Source organism: Benincasa hispida, chromosome 4 (genome assembly GCF_009727055.1).
Source record: "Benincasa hispida cultivar B227 chromosome 4, ASM972705v1, whole genome shotgun sequence".
NCBI classification, from domain to species: Eukaryota; Viridiplantae; Streptophyta; class Magnoliopsida; order Cucurbitales; family Cucurbitaceae; genus Benincasa; species Benincasa hispida.
In genome coordinates, this window is record NC_052352.1 from 20,901,820 (window position 1) to 20,916,902 (window position 15,083).

Genomic DNA, 15,083 nt, shown 5'->3' on the forward strand with positions numbered 1-15,083 from the left:
CTAATTATCCAATAATACCATTATATTTTTAAAAATTACAATATGACTTAAATTTTGATAAACATTACAAAACAATCCAATATGTTTCTTCAAAATTTTAGACAAATTGAGACTTACAATAGTGTGGTGATGATCTACAATTTTTCATTTTAAGTTACCATCACACCTTTCTATGTCCTAATATTAATATGAAATTCCATAAGATTTCTACATAATTTTAAGATGCTTATGAAAAATCAAGAGTAAACACGGCAACTTTTGGAAAAAAAAAAGGTATAATTTCAATAACTTAACCTAAAAAATAATACTTCCAATTTTAATAATGTAGTTAAAATTTTAAATTTTAGGGGTAAATAGACATTAACAACGAAGTTCAGGCAATAATTTTGTATTTAATCTTAAATTAATGAGACAATTAACACTTTTAAGTTGGTAATGAACACACACGTTTCAAAATTCGGACAAAATTAGAAAGGAATACATTTTTAATTTGAAAAAAAGAAAAAAAGAAAAGAAAAAAAATGATAATTGAAAATGCCCGTTGAACTTGAACTTTTCGAAAAGAACCGGTTGGATTTTAGGTACAAAAATGGCCATTTTCTCTCTATAGGCGTTAAATCGACTACGGTCCAGAATTTCAAAAAACTTTGATCGACTTTAACTATAGGGTTTGAAATTGAATCTCCCAGTCCGCCTTCTTCGTATTTGAATATGGCTTCACTCTGATCTCACTCGTTCTTCACCTTTCTCTATCTCTCTCTCGCTTGCATCTTCTCTCTCGGATCTGCTCTTGCTCGAGGTATTGATCGATTTCAATGGCGAGGTTTTGAACATCTTCATCTTGTTCATCTGCATTTCGCTTTTCTTCTGTAAGTGAAGTAGGCGAAGGTTCGATAGTCGTTCTTTTTCTTTTTCTATTGAATTTTTAAATTCGTTGTGTTTACTGATTTTGAAATCTGTTTAAACGGACTTTCTTTCAATCGGAAATTTATATCTACTTCTTTTCGTTTTGGTTGAATCAATTGTGATTTAGATTATACTTTGAAAGTAGATTAGTTTTATCTGGTTAGCTCCAATTCGTATCCGATAGTGCTTTATTAACGATTAGCTTCCTTCAGATTTTGAATTTGTTAGAGTAACTTCATTCGAGTTTGGTTTGTACTGCTTCCAAGTATAAAAAATGCGTTGTTGAAACCTAAGCCACGGTTTCTTGTGGTTCCTTGTTCATCTTTGGAATTTGAAACTCCAGATCTCTGCTTGTAATGGCTTGAGACGACGATTGGGTTGTAAAGACTTTATACCATCTTCTGTTACTACACCTCAGGAATTGCGTCTGACGAATTCTCTCCTATATATGTTTTATTTCTGCAGTCCATCGGATTTTCGGATGAAAACTAATCGCTGGCTCTTCTTAGGAAGAGTAGAATGATTTGGAGGAAATATTCGGGAGAGAGTTGCAGTGGAGTTGAAGTTGGGCTATGCAGCTTTACCTGCCTGACGAAGAACTATGGAAAGTGATCCTCCGCTTTGTACTCCTTTAGATCTGCCTGGTGATATTGGTCAGAATATCCGAGCCCTGCATAGGTAGTATTTCTGTTGGAAAATCATCTACATTCTTTTAATTCGACCTTATGTTCATCTATTTATCCACTCTCTCTCTCTCTCTCTCTCTCTCTCTCACACACACACACACACACACACACACTCTTCTAGTTTCATGACTTCTTCTCCAATTATAATAGTTCATCGTCTTATCAACACTCCTTGTGTTAAAATCTGGTTTGATTGGGAGGTTTAGAGCCATATTACTTATCCAAATTTGTGCTTATAACTGAACAACTTCTAGCCGAAGGACAAGTGGCCCTACTAGACGTTCCACCAAAGGCCAATGGACAGCTGAAGAGGTAACCTACTATTTTCACTTTCCTCTTTTAAGATTCCTTCGTTTATTATGATAAACGACAAACATATATTCGTTTTGATTCTTTGAAATATTTTCTTGCTAAAGAAATTTTCTTAATTGTCTTAGGTTTTCTTTATACACTTGATCTGTATGATAAACTTCTTATTTGATTAGGATGAAATCTTGCGGAAGGCCGTCCAACGTTTCAAAGGAAAGAACTGGAAGAAAATAGGTAATGATAATTTTTTTTTTTCCCTTTTTTTTCTTTTTACAATTAGGGTTGCCAACACTTGGAACACTTCTCTTCCTTCTTAATCATTTTCACATTGTGGGACTCGGTATAGTTATCGACCTGTTTAGATCCTTCAGTGAAGTTTCACTTTACCTAATTAATATGAATAGGGGTCTACTGTGGGTTCATGATTAATAAAGTATTAATTACTTGTAAGAAAACCTGCTCATTGCAAACCTATATGCAGTAACGAGGAAGCTATAGTATTCTTACGTTGAAAACCTGCTCGTTAAATTTTACTTTATGATATTGTGCATGGAGCTTTAGCTTGGAGGGATATGGAGAGCAGAGTCTCAGCAAATTCATGTATGACTGTTACACGCAACTGTTAGGATATTGATATTTCAATCTTGATAATTGATATTAATTTTCACCATACTTGCTCATGATTGTTTGCATCACCACTTGCTTTCGTTGCAATTCAATGGCTATTTATTGATCCTCGTGGTTTGATGTCCTACAAGCCAGATGCCTAATCTCATATTTGGTTGTATGTAGCGGAATGCTTCAAGGATCGAACTGACGTGCAGTGTCTACATAGGTGGCAGAAGGTTTTGAATCCAGAACTTGTCAAGGGTCCATGGTCTAAAGAGGTTGTCTGTCCATGACAGTAATTCTTTCTTGGATCGATTATCCCTTTGTAAACATGTCAGTTGGTGCACAATTTTTTATTTTACAAAATGATGAATTATTTTGGGAATTGTTTTAGGAAGATGAAATAATTGTTGAATTGGTGGAAAAGTATGGACCTAAGAAGTGGTCCACCATAGCACAACACTTACCTGGACGCATTGGTAAGCAATGTAGGGAAAGGTATGATTTGAAGTTCTGATGTCAACCTTTAGTATTTTTACTTCCTGAGGTTAACTGTGTTGGAATATTTCACTACTAAACTCTATAGGCCTTGTTTTTGTTACTTTTCGTTTGACCCTTTTCTGTCTTCTTCACCTCTCTGTTCTTAACTCTGAAGGCCTTGTATTACATATACAATAATTTATTGAGTTGTGGGGGCACTTATTGCTTGACTTTGTCCATGTGCTTTTGTTTTGTTTTGTTTTGTTGTTGTTTTTTTTTTTTGGGTAAAATTTTTTCACATTAACTAAACTTTTCAATTAATCAGGTGGCACAATCATTTAAATCCTGCCATAAACAAGGAGGCGTGGACACAGGAAGAAGAGTTGGCACTCATTCGTGCTCATCAAATATATGGAAATAGATGGGCAGAGCTAACGAAGTTCTTGCCTGGCAGGTAAGCGGATGCTCAGATTTTCAGTATATTTCTTTCATAAAGAGCACTTCTACGTTATGAAAAATTACATCAATTTTGCTTGTAATTCCCTGTGAGATTCTTCATGTTCATTGATGTAATGCTTTAGTGCATTATCCTTCACAGAGCTTCTTTACTTTGAATTTATCTTCAGCACTGCTAAGATACCCATCAGAGTGATGTATATTTGATTGTCAACAGGACAGACAATGCTATAAAGAACCACTGGAATAGTTCTGTGAAAAAGAAATTGGATTCTTACTTGGCATCCGGTTTACTTGAACAGTTTCAACCCCTGCATCATGCAGTGCAATCAAGCATACCCGTGCTTTCATCCTCAAGGGTGCAAAGCAGTATAGATGATAGCAGTCTCAGGGGGGCAGAAACAGCAGAGGACATATCTGAAGTCAGTCAAACTTCAGCTATTGGTGCTTGCTCCAATACAATTCCACGCACAAAAGAGGAATGCCAATTGGCTGGAGATGCTTTTTTAAAAGAGGAACCATGCTCAACCCCACATTGTCCGGAGCAATGTCAAGCTTCTTTGGATGACATCACTTTTTCAATTCCTGAAATGCTCTGTGAATTGGATTGCTATGTGAAACCCCCTAACCAAAATTTCTCACAGGATTACAGAACTTCATCAACTGGAGATAACCAATATAATTTATACGAGTTGCCAAATATTTCTTCACTGGAATTAGGTCAGGAGTTGTCACAATTTCAAGCAAATGAATCTCAGGAAGTAGAAAATGTTCCACATCACACTTCTGCAGGATTGAGTGCATCTACTGTCGAAAATATGGCTCGGGCTTCAGATAAACCTGAACATATGCTGATATCTGATTATGAATGTTGCAGTGTCCTTTTTTCAGAAGCAATAATTAATGAATCTTTTCCTTCTGAAAATACAACGGATGCCCCAGACATGGTTGAACTGAATGGATATGCGCATCCTTTGCACCGTCAATCAACGAGCATTGAAATGCCAGATAGTAATAGAAACTTATCATTGCAATCATATCATCATTCGAGATCTGATGTTCTGGATAACTCATGTTCTCAACGTTTTCTTGCTCCTCGGTTGGTTTCTGTTAATGATGATACTTATGTATATACAAGTGAAACTAGTCATTTATTTGAAACTCTCGATCAGGAGCTTGTGGCTAATGGACATGATAGCTTTATCTACACCAATGAATCCACCAACTCTCCTCCCAAGGATGGTCTCAAGAATGCAGAACTCCAAAAGCAGCAGGGTTCAAAGGATCCATCAAAGCTGGTTCCTGTAAATACTTTTAGTTCAGAACCTAAAACTGCAGAAAATCTGCCTTCATCTAGTGGAAGAGAGAATACACATTCAGAACAACAGGACTTTGGTGGAGCTCTTTGTTATGAGCCTCCTCGGTTTCCGAGCTTAGACGTTCCATTTCTTAGCTGTGATCTTGCACCAGCCGCCGGTGATATGCAGCAAGAATATAGTCCACTTGGTATCCGTCAACTGATGATGTCTTCTATGAACTGTCTTACTCCATTTAAGCTATGGAATTCACCTACCCGTGATGATAGTCCCGATGCTGTGCTGAAAAGTGCTGCTAAAACTTTCACTAACACTCCATCAATCTTGAAGAAACGCCATAGAGAGTTCTTATCTCCGCTATCAGATAAACGATGTGACAAAAAGCAAGAGATTGATGTTGGCATTAGTAGAACATCATCTCATACTAATCCATCACACCAGACGATCAATTCTAGAAGCTCTGAAGATAAGGAAAATATCTGTCCTTCAGAAGAAGTGAGGCAAGAGAAGCAAATCGATAGTTGTAATATTTTGCATAGCAAACGTCCAGATATAACTTCAGATACCTGCAGTTTCCGGGAGAACAAATTGCAAGAACTGGATAATGGCACGATAACTGAGTGTGTTGATTCTATTGGCCAAACAGTGAGTCGTTTTCTTTGTCTTCTCAAATTATTTTTGATTGACTCAGAAAATCATCACCCTTCAAACCACTTTTCCTTACACAGGTTCCACAGTCTTCACGTGTCCTTATTGAATGTGACACAAACAACTACGATCATTGTGCCCTTGCAAACTGTTTTGTTGCCAGTGGAACGACAGCTACATGCCTAAACTCAGAGCCGACAGCAGCCGCCGCAGAGGTTATTGGTGATAATGTCTCAAAGGAGTCCTCTATTGAAACCATGACCATGTAAGCTTTACTTTATAGGAAGTTAAGGAAAGAATCCTTCACACGACCCCAATTACTCCTACTGCCAAAACTTTCCTACAATTTTCCACTCTGATTTCGGCAGCAGTTTAATTGCTTCTTCATCTTTTAAAAAATGTCTACTTTTTACCATCAAACATTAATCCTTTTTATCCTAAATAGGAGTTTCATTCATTCCTTCCATGCCCTTTAAGCTAGCTAATAGCTTTAGGGTCTATTTAGATTGACTAGAGCAAAAATGTTTTTTTAAAAAATCATTTTTATTTAAACATTTTGATAAAAAATTGTTTAAAATACACTTGAAAGTGTCTCAAAAGTATTTACCAAATCCTTCAATTTTTTTTGAAGTAACTTATTTTCAGAATTAAATACTTGAAAAGTTACCTAACACACTTTTAGCTTACTGTTATTTTCCTCGAGTACTCTATATGGCTTCTCAGTTGACGATGTTTGTTTCTCCAGATTCGGTGGAACTCCATTCAAGAGAAGCATCGAATCTCCTTCAGCATGGAAGTCCCCTTGGTTCATCAACTCTTTTCTATTTGGTCCAAGAATGGATACTGATGTACCAATGGAGGTATTACTATTGTCTACAATTATTTTTGGTTAAATTATAGATTTAGGGTGCTGCGGTTAGGGGTTGCTTTTGGGAGGGCTAGAGGTGATTATAAAAAAATCTTAACCGTTTTTGTGTTTGATGAAACAGATTGGATTAAATCTGTTAAAATCACTTTTATAAATACGTTTATTTCACTTTTAAAAACTAGCTTTTAGATTCTCCTAAAATCTTGAATATTTTTTTTAATTAGTTTTATATCTGGTCTTTTAAAATCAAGATTTATTTTATATACCTATTTTTTCCTCATCTAATCAAATATATCTTCTAATTTTCATAATTTTCTTAAAATATTATACCATTTTGATTTTTCAATATAAAAAATAAAATTATTTTCCTTAATATTTAAAAATTAATTTAGAACAGACAAAATATATCGTTTTAAACAGTTATTTAAAATTATAAATTATAAAAGTAGAAAATATAATAATATAGGTATATTTTAGTTATTATATTTAAAACAAGATAGTTTAGTATTTATTTATCAAACACTAAAATCAACTTGGTCATTGCTTAGCACAATAATTTGGCATTATTTATCCCAACCTACTTTGAATTTTCGTGCTATTATGTAATAGATTTCTGAAATTTAAAAAGTTTTTAGTAGGTCATTCAGTTTTCACTTTTGTATCTAATAGATTCCTAAACTTTATAAATGTCAAATAAGATCCTAAATCTAATAAGGTTTTTAGCATATTCAATATTTTATAAAGTTAATGAATATATATGACATAAAACTAAATCTTGTATCTAATAAGACATTGACCTTCCAATCTTATATCAAATAGGAGTCTAGGCCAAGGACATAATAAACACAAAATTAAAAGTTGAAGAATTAACTTGTTTGGAAATGTATTAGAAAGATTATGTAGTTTAGAGAGTTAAGTTCAAGGACTGAACATGTAATTTGTCCATTATTTGTATTTGTTTTCACAGTATTTTTCCATTCTCATGGCTCGAATGTAATGTATGTTTAGGAAGTTGGATACTTTATGAGCCCAGGGGATAGGAGCTACGATGCAATTGGGTTGATGAAAGAGGTAAGCGAGCATACTGCGGCTGCGTGTGCGAGTGCTCAGGAGGTTCTGGGAAATGAAACGCCACAATCCTTATTGAAAGGAAAACGTGGGAAATATGAGAATCAGAACAAAGAGAAGAATCATTTAACCAACTCCCTTCAAGGGGTCCGTTCTACTTTGGCTCCAGATATATTGGTACGTTTTATCTCCCCTCTCCCTCTCTTTCCCTCACTCTTATTACTACTGCTATAATTATTATTGTTATTATTAGGGTAGCTTATAGAAAATATCCTTCAATCTTACATTTTTATCTCAAAATATGCTCTTCAACTTTAAATAGTTACGATATCGCTCTCAAATATTTCAAAACTACCCTCAGAGTAGAATTCCTTTAGAATCTTAGATAAGGAAAAAAAATCAAGACTTGGAATGGTGTGGTGATAATCTTGAATAGTATGGTGATTCAAATATTCATACTAGGTTATTGCATTTGCCACACTATTCATATCTAATTTTCGTTCAAAATTCTAAAGAATTTTTACTTCAATAATAGTTCTGAAACATTTATGAAAAGTTGAAGTAAAATTTAAAATTATAAGGGATTTTTGAAACAAATGATTAAGTTAAATGAGTAATATATATATATATATATATAAAATTTGAGCTTTACTATTATTATTCTGAATGGTCTTTCCCCCTTGATTTTCGTGGAGAGAAGTACAAAAACAGCATTATAAAATACAGGTAAAATGTATGTTTTGGTCTCAAAATGTGGGGTATTTTTTCAATCAAGTCCATCGTTTAAAATTTTTTATAAAGTCTTTGATATTGGTGAGTGTTAAAAAATACATAGTAATTAACATAAATTTATTGAAGTAAAAAGCTCACCTAATAGAAAAGGTTTGTAAGTTCTCCAAATTTTCAAGAAATTGGTGAATTTCAAATTTCTCTTATATAACTTTTATTTTTCACCTATATTTTTTCCTCTCTTTTTTGTATTATGTCCTAGAAGTTATTCACCAACCGCAAGAGATTGAATTGGTGGTTAATGTATATAGGACTAGAAACTATTATATTACATTTATCTTGCACGTTTGCAAATTTACAAAACTAAGAAAAGTTTGATTTCGACCTCCACAATTGTTCCAACAAAACAGATAAGTTGGTCCTAACGTCTTGCCTGTGACATATGTGAAAAACCACATGCCATGTAATTTTTTGTAAAAAATATTTAAGTAATAACATTTTAAAATACTTTTTTATTACGGTATATTATTCAAAGATATGATTTTCATAAATTCAATCAAAATTTGTTTTCAGCATGTATTAAATTTAGGTTTCGACTATTATTTTTTCCCTTTTTTCTCGCAAAGGCGTGGGCACTAGATTTTTGCATTTATGCCCCTCCACTAATTGATGTCTTTGTTTTGTATTATTTAAAATGGCGTTGGTTTTCCAAAAAGAAAAATGTCGATTGGATAATAACTTTTTTTCTTTCCTTATTACACTTTTTTTTCTCTTCGGGCCCAAGCTAGCCATCTCGTCCTTTGACTTATTTTGTCTTCAATTTTTACTTTTAACTCCTATCACACTTTTTCTTGACTTTGTCGTTTCTAAATGTCAATTATACCATGTGATCCAAAATCACTTATAACATGAGCTCTACTCTCATGTCGAGTCATGAAGTTTGATCTAACTTGAGAGTATAACTTCTTTAAACTTACAATGCTTTATTAATCTTGTCGATCGATTTCCTTAAGATTTGTACACCATCTCGAGAAAGATGAAAATCGATTCTTGAGAAGTGAGGAGGCAATCTTGTTAAAAAGATGAAAGTTGATTTCTTTAAGATTTATGCATTGTCTTGAGAAAGGTGAAAATTGATTTTCTGAGAGGTGATGGCCAATCTCGTCAAAAAGATGAAACTTGATTTCTTTAAAATTTATACATCTTAAGAAAGATGAAAATATATTTTTTAAGAGGTGAGGTGACAATCTTGTCAAGAAGATGAAAATCAATTTCCTTAAGATTTGTACACCATCTCGAGAAAGATGATAATTGAGAAAGAATGCATAGTGACCATGTAAGGTTGGAAAATGTGTGGGTGCATGCTAGCAATAAAATAATCTAAGCGAAAGTCAGCCTTGGTTTCAATTCAATGCTTTGTTAAGGACGAGTTTTCAGATTGCAACCAAAACACTTGAATGCATGATGCGTGTGTAACTCTTAAAACAAAATAAATCAATCTTTGCCTCGGCCTCAACCACCGGCCTTAACTACCCATATTGATCGAGTAGTTTGTCGTTACTTCTATTTAACATTCTTTGGATGACATTGAGCTTATTTGCCTTGAAAGTCCCCAGTTTTTTGTCAGATTTGAAGTTGTTTTTTGAAATTAATCTAATGCTTACCTTAGAAATCTTGTTCAATGGGGAAGCTAATTCCCTATGACTCTCGTTTTTTATTTGATAGGGAAGCATACCCCACTTTTGGTTTTTATTTGATAGGGAAATATCTCTTGTTTTTTATTTGATAGGGAAGCATATCCCATGTAACCTCTGCTTTTTGTTTGATAGGGAAACCCTAAGTAACCCCTTATTCAAGAAACATTTTACTTAAAGAAAAAATGTTTGATTGAGTATGAAGTTTTAATATCTTATGGGCTGGTCAACCTTGGATGGCGGCTTTTCTTCAATCAAGCTTCACATGTTTGTCTTTTGCTTGTCCTGTTATCTTTCGAGGTTCTAATTAATTTTTGGTGTCTAGTGGTACTCCTTGGTCTCAACCTCAACCTTAATTTCAACCGTCTCTAGATCTTGAGCAACTCAACTTTCTGTTGATAAGCTTGAGCCTCAACCTTAACCTTAAACATTTAGGGTTATCACAACCTTCTAAACGTTAGGATGAAGTCGGTAGAGATATTTGATCCTAATGTACTTAGGGTCGAACTCAGCTACTTTTCACAGTGTATTTGAACGCATATGGATGGTGAAAATATATTGCCTTGATGCATTTAAGGTCGACCTCGATCAACTTCTATGAAATTTTGATCTTAAGCCTCGACCTTGGCTCTTTGTTTCAACTTGGTCTCTTTGACCTCGATAGTCTCGGTTGTTGCTCTTCACTCTAACTTGGTCTCCTTAACCCTAACATTGGTTGCCTCAACCTTTGCTCTTTACTTCAACTTGGTCTCTTTGGCCTCGGCCTTTACTTCTACTTGGTCTCCTTATCTCAGTCTTGGCCAAGGTTATCTTAACTTCGGGTCGAACTTCTCGGCACAATTTGCACTACTGATTTTGGTCCATTGGTTCTTCTCTCATCTCTCTTACTCATGTAAAGGTATGTAGATTATTGGTAGACCACTTTCTTCCTCACATACTACGCCAACTGCCAAATTTTAGCTAAGCAAAACACACCTGATCTTCATGTGACAACGGTAAATTTTTAATTTAGGGAAGAGAGAACCTGCAAAATAAAGAAAAACCGATCAGATGTCTAAGTCATTAAGAAAACTACAGAATCGAGAAGAAGTCAGAAATTGAAGATATCTCATATAGAGCCAGTGAATGCTGTAGTTATAGGAAAAATGACCTAGGTGACATAAGGTTTTGAAATCACCTTAGATTATTAGATGACCTTCCTAACCAAGAGATTGACTCGATTTTATGTTTGGCTAGGGTCAGCTTTGATCGAGCATCTTGTTTAGGTTATATCTCGAGCCAAAAATACTCTCCTAGGCCAAGACATGCATAATGCATGCCTCGTTAGGCATTTGGCAAGACTTATCCTCGACTTTGATAGAGGCCAAGCATGCTAGCTTGGCCAGACCCAAGCTAACCCTCTCGTCCTTGGCCATTTTGGTCCACAATTTTCACTTTTGGCTCGCATAACACTTCTTCTTGACCTTGTCGTTTTTAAATGTCAATTATATCTTTTGGTCCAAAATTGCCCATAATGGTTATCAACTTTTTGCTAAGTTTTCAAAAACTAAGCCAAACTTTAAAACTAAAAAAACTAAAAAGAAAAATTTGAAACCTCACAAACTAGTTTTCGTTCATAAAATTTGATTAAGAATTCAAAATGATGAAAATTAAAATTGAAAATTTGGAATGAATCAAGCTTATTTCATAAACAAAAAAACATTAAATGAAATAGTTCTTAAAGAGGCCTTCATTATAAAACAAAGGTTAAAATAACATTTTGTCCTTATACTTAAATTATTTAATTTTAGTCTTTGTATATTCAATCAACTTGAATATAGTCTCCAATGTTAGTTTATTGTTGAAACCATATTCGTATATTGTATTTTTTTTGGATGAAAATTATTATTATTATTTAATTAATTTTGATTAAAAAAAATAATATTGAAGAACTAAAGTTAAGATTTATTATAAGTATGGGGATTAAAATTAGACTAACGAAAGAAAGTAAAGGCCTAAAATGAAAATTTTCAATTAAGGAAACTAAAATGATATGAAAACCAAAAATAAATTATGATTATTAAACCTGAAATAATTTTGAAATTTTTGCAGACAGAGCGACGGACTCTTGACTTTAGTGAATGTGGGACACCTGGCAAAGGAACTGAAAACGGAAAATCCTCTAATGCAACGACAAGGAGCTTCTCGAGTCCCTCTTCTTACTTATTGAAGGGATGCAGATAGAAATAGCAACATTCGGCTTCATTAGTTGATCCCGGGTTAATTTATTTCACAAAATGTATGTTTATGATTTGTTCTATATAATATCTCTTTTAAATTGTTTCTGTTTCGGGAAAAAAGAAACATGTGGGGACTGGCATTACGCTTTTTGGCGTAGCCAATGTATTCTTTATTCAATAGATAAAAAAAGTGTTCACCATTTAAACAACGCAACTCACTCACGTTGACCATTTCTTCTTGTTTCTTATAGGTGCCTATTTTGCTCTATTGTCGGTTCCCCACCACCCCCCCCCCCCCCCCCAAAAAAAAAAAAAAAAAAAATTACAAAATAAAGAAAAAAAAAAAGAAAATTACATGCTTCTTCCGTTCATGTACTTTTGATTTTAGTTTATTTTTGTATTTAGTGCTTTTAAAATATTTATTTTGGTGTATGTTATTTTGGTCTTAGTTCATATTGACCATTGTACAACTTTAGTTTAAAAATTAATCATTTTGGTCTCTTAAGAAATGAAATAAAAATATAAATGAATAGATGAAAACAATCACTTTGTTGAACTACAATCCAAAATAAATATTTTGCAAGTATAGGATCAAAATGAATCAAAATTAAGACCAAAATGAATATTTTGAAGGTACTATTATAGATATCAAAGTAGTATTTAAGCCAAAATAATAATAATGATCATCATCGTGAGGTGCGAATTAAAAAACCTACAAACACTTGTTCAGTTTGCTTTAAATCGGTTAGGTGTGAACTTTAAATAGATAAACTTAATGACTATGAGGTATAAAATCAAATACTTTTGTAATTTTTCTATCCTATATTCAAAATATCAAAATAAAAAATGTTCATTTTGGTCTATTTTGGTTCTTGTATTTTGAACTTTGGTCAAATTGATCCTTAAACCTTTAAGAAGTGATCATTTTGATCTCCGAAAAATGAAATAAAAATGAAAACAAATTGACCAAAATTATCACTTTTTAAAAGGATAACGATCAAAATAAATCTTTTAAAAGTATGAGGACGAAAATAAATCAAAACCAAAATTACGATATGCAGTATAATATTTAAATTTAAATTTTATCCTTGCAAATAAATTCAGTGTCTACTTCAAGTTTCTAACTGATAGTGTTGGACCTATTATTTCATTGGATTTAAAATCATAAGTTATGTGACGAATTTTTAGCTTCATGCTTCATAATATTATTTCAATTGTGTGATTTTGTTTAGAATTGTACCATGTAAGGTGACTGTTGTTTGCGACCATTATTGCAACAACTCCGTTTCAGCTTCTTCATTTGCAGCATCTGTTGTCTTCCCTTATTCCTGCTCGTTGCCTCATACGAAGGCAGTTCCTTCTTCCTCCAAAAATGCCAAATCTCTGGTATAATTCGCATATATTTACTCATTTTAGGTTTTGTTTAGTAACTATTTTCTTTTTTTTTTTTTTTCAATTTTTGAAAATTCAACCTATAATCACTTATTCCACTTCTAAATTTCTTGCTTTGTTACCTATATCTTATCAATATTTCCAAAAAATTAAGTCAAATTAAAGATATAAATATTTTAATCAATAAAGATATGAATATACTGTAAAATACCTTTCGGATTTTCTGCCGTTTTATCGTTGTTTTCAGATGAGGTAAACTTAGCTCAATCCGCTTGAATCAGAGAGAAGAACGAGAAATCATTCCGATAAGGATCGCGCACCGGTTCAAGCGGCTTGATAAAATAAGATGACTGCGATCGAATTTCTTCCATCAATTATAAGCCACAAGAAGAAATCTACATTATCACTCTAATTTTTCAATTTCCACTGGTTCGAAGTTGAGAACAGAAAATATATCAAGAATCGAGAGACTGGAAACAGAAAACAAAAACGAATCGGGCAAGAATAAGAAGAAAATGAAGAATCTAAACTCGTATAGTTCTATTCAAGGAGCTCGTTCACGATCGAGCAGAGGAGACATATTTTATCAGAATTAGAGATGGCGAAGTAATTGATTACCTGCATCACGAAGATGAACGCGTACGGATCACATACGATCAAAGAAAACGGAGTTCGAAATCGAAACGGCAAAGATTAAAGAAATCTGAATCGAGAGAAGTAGAAATGAACTCTTTGTGAAAATGTTCATCGTAGATCCTCCAGTTTTTCACAAATGCGTTCTGAATATTATCCGTTCTCAAGACTGTTTGGAAAATGGAAAGCGCAAGCTCATTTCAAGTCAGGCGCCAGGACACGCCTTTTATACTTTTTTTAAAAAATATATAAATTAAATTAAATTAACGCGCTTTAATTTTCTTCCTCCTTGGCGCCCATTTCAACATTTTTGAGCGAAAATATCTCCGCGGATCGGTCTCTCTCTCTCTCTTCGAAAAAATTCTGGAATTAAAGAAATACTATAATGATAATCTTTTAATTTTATACTATAATTTTGACTTTATAAATATTTTATTAATACTGGTAAACTTTCTTATATTTTTCAAAGAAAAAGTACACAGGTGCATTTCGAACTCGACTCTATGCAACTTGTTCAAGTGTTCAATTAAGTTCATTTTTTTGTCCTCTTTGTGATTGAAGGAACATGCAGTACACCCACATACTTTTGTAGAGTTGTAGTACCTAAAATTCTTAATAAAAAAGGAAATCAATAAATCAGACGTATTTGTTGGCAATGATGTTTTTGCTATGGTTCCGTAATACTATAATCTAGGAGTATTAAAAAAAAAAAAATCCGACAACTCAAACAATTTAGATTACCCAATCCAAATGGTAAGAGTTGGATTTGGTCAATTTTGTTCTTGGATTCGGTTGGATTAGAATTTTTCTATCTTAGTTGGGTTGAGTTGAGTCTCAAGTTGGCTAAAAAAATTCGAGCCAACCCAACCAACCTGAATTTCATATATATATATATATATATATATATATATATATTATATTTTTTCTTTATTTAGAGTTTTACTATTTTTCATTTTGAAATTGTTATGATATTTGTCTTTGTTTAAAGTTTGTAATAAATATCATAGATATTTGATATTTAACATTTGAATTTTATGAGATTTTAGTTGTTAATCATATATTGTAGATAA

General features: G+C 33.1%; 1 protein-coding gene and 1 long non-coding RNA gene across 5 annotated transcripts; one reads left to right on the forward strand and one right to left on the reverse strand.

Annotated features, from left to right (window-relative positions):
- Positions 1-600: 600 nt before the first annotated feature.
- LOC120076528 (transcription factor MYB3R-1) lies at positions 601-12,197 on the forward strand. 4 transcript variants are annotated; one of them, XM_039030382.1, is made up of 12 exons: positions 601-888; positions 1,372-1,584; positions 1,847-1,904; positions 2,078-2,135; positions 2,694-2,788; positions 2,905-3,008; positions 3,316-3,444; positions 3,664-5,407; positions 5,491-5,675; positions 6,156-6,270; positions 7,287-7,523; positions 11,861-12,197. In XM_039030382.1, exons 2-12 carry the CDS (start codon positions 1,508-1,510, stop codon positions 11,990-11,992), a joined length of 2,934 nt encoding a protein of 977 aa, XP_038886310.1. In that variant the 5' UTR covers positions 601-888; positions 1,372-1,507; the 3' UTR covers positions 11,993-12,197. The 4 variants fall into 4 exon arrangements, with proteins under 4 accessions (XP_038886310.1, XP_038886309.1, XP_038886313.1 ...); XM_039030381.1 differs by having other exon boundaries at positions 601-869; XM_039030385.1 differs by having other exon boundaries at positions 601-869; positions 1,416-1,584.
- LOC120076529 lies at positions 9,980-14,191 on the reverse strand. Its single transcript, XR_005481567.1, has 4 exons — positions 13,999-14,191; positions 13,592-13,730; positions 13,229-13,371; positions 9,980-10,793 (listed from the first exon to the last, which is right to left on the reverse strand). It is a non-coding gene; the product is annotated as an uncharacterized LOC120076529 (long non-coding RNA).
- Between the last annotated feature and the right edge of the window lie 892 nt (positions 14,192-15,083).

Excerpts from the sequence above, each read along its gene's own strand:
- LOC120076528 (XM_039030382.1), top strand. The coding sequence starts at position 1,508 with ATGGAAAGTGATCCTCCGCTTTGTACTCCTTTAGATCTGCCTGGTGAT. Across the intron at positions 3,009-3,315 it reads GGTAAGCAATGTAGGGAAAG|GTGGCACAATCATTTAAATC; the intron begins GTATGATTTGAA and ends TCAATTAATCAG. Across the intron at positions 5,408-5,490 it reads TTGATTCTATTGGCCAAACA|GTTCCACAGTCTTCACGTGT; the intron begins GTGAGTCGTTTT and ends TTCCTTACACAG.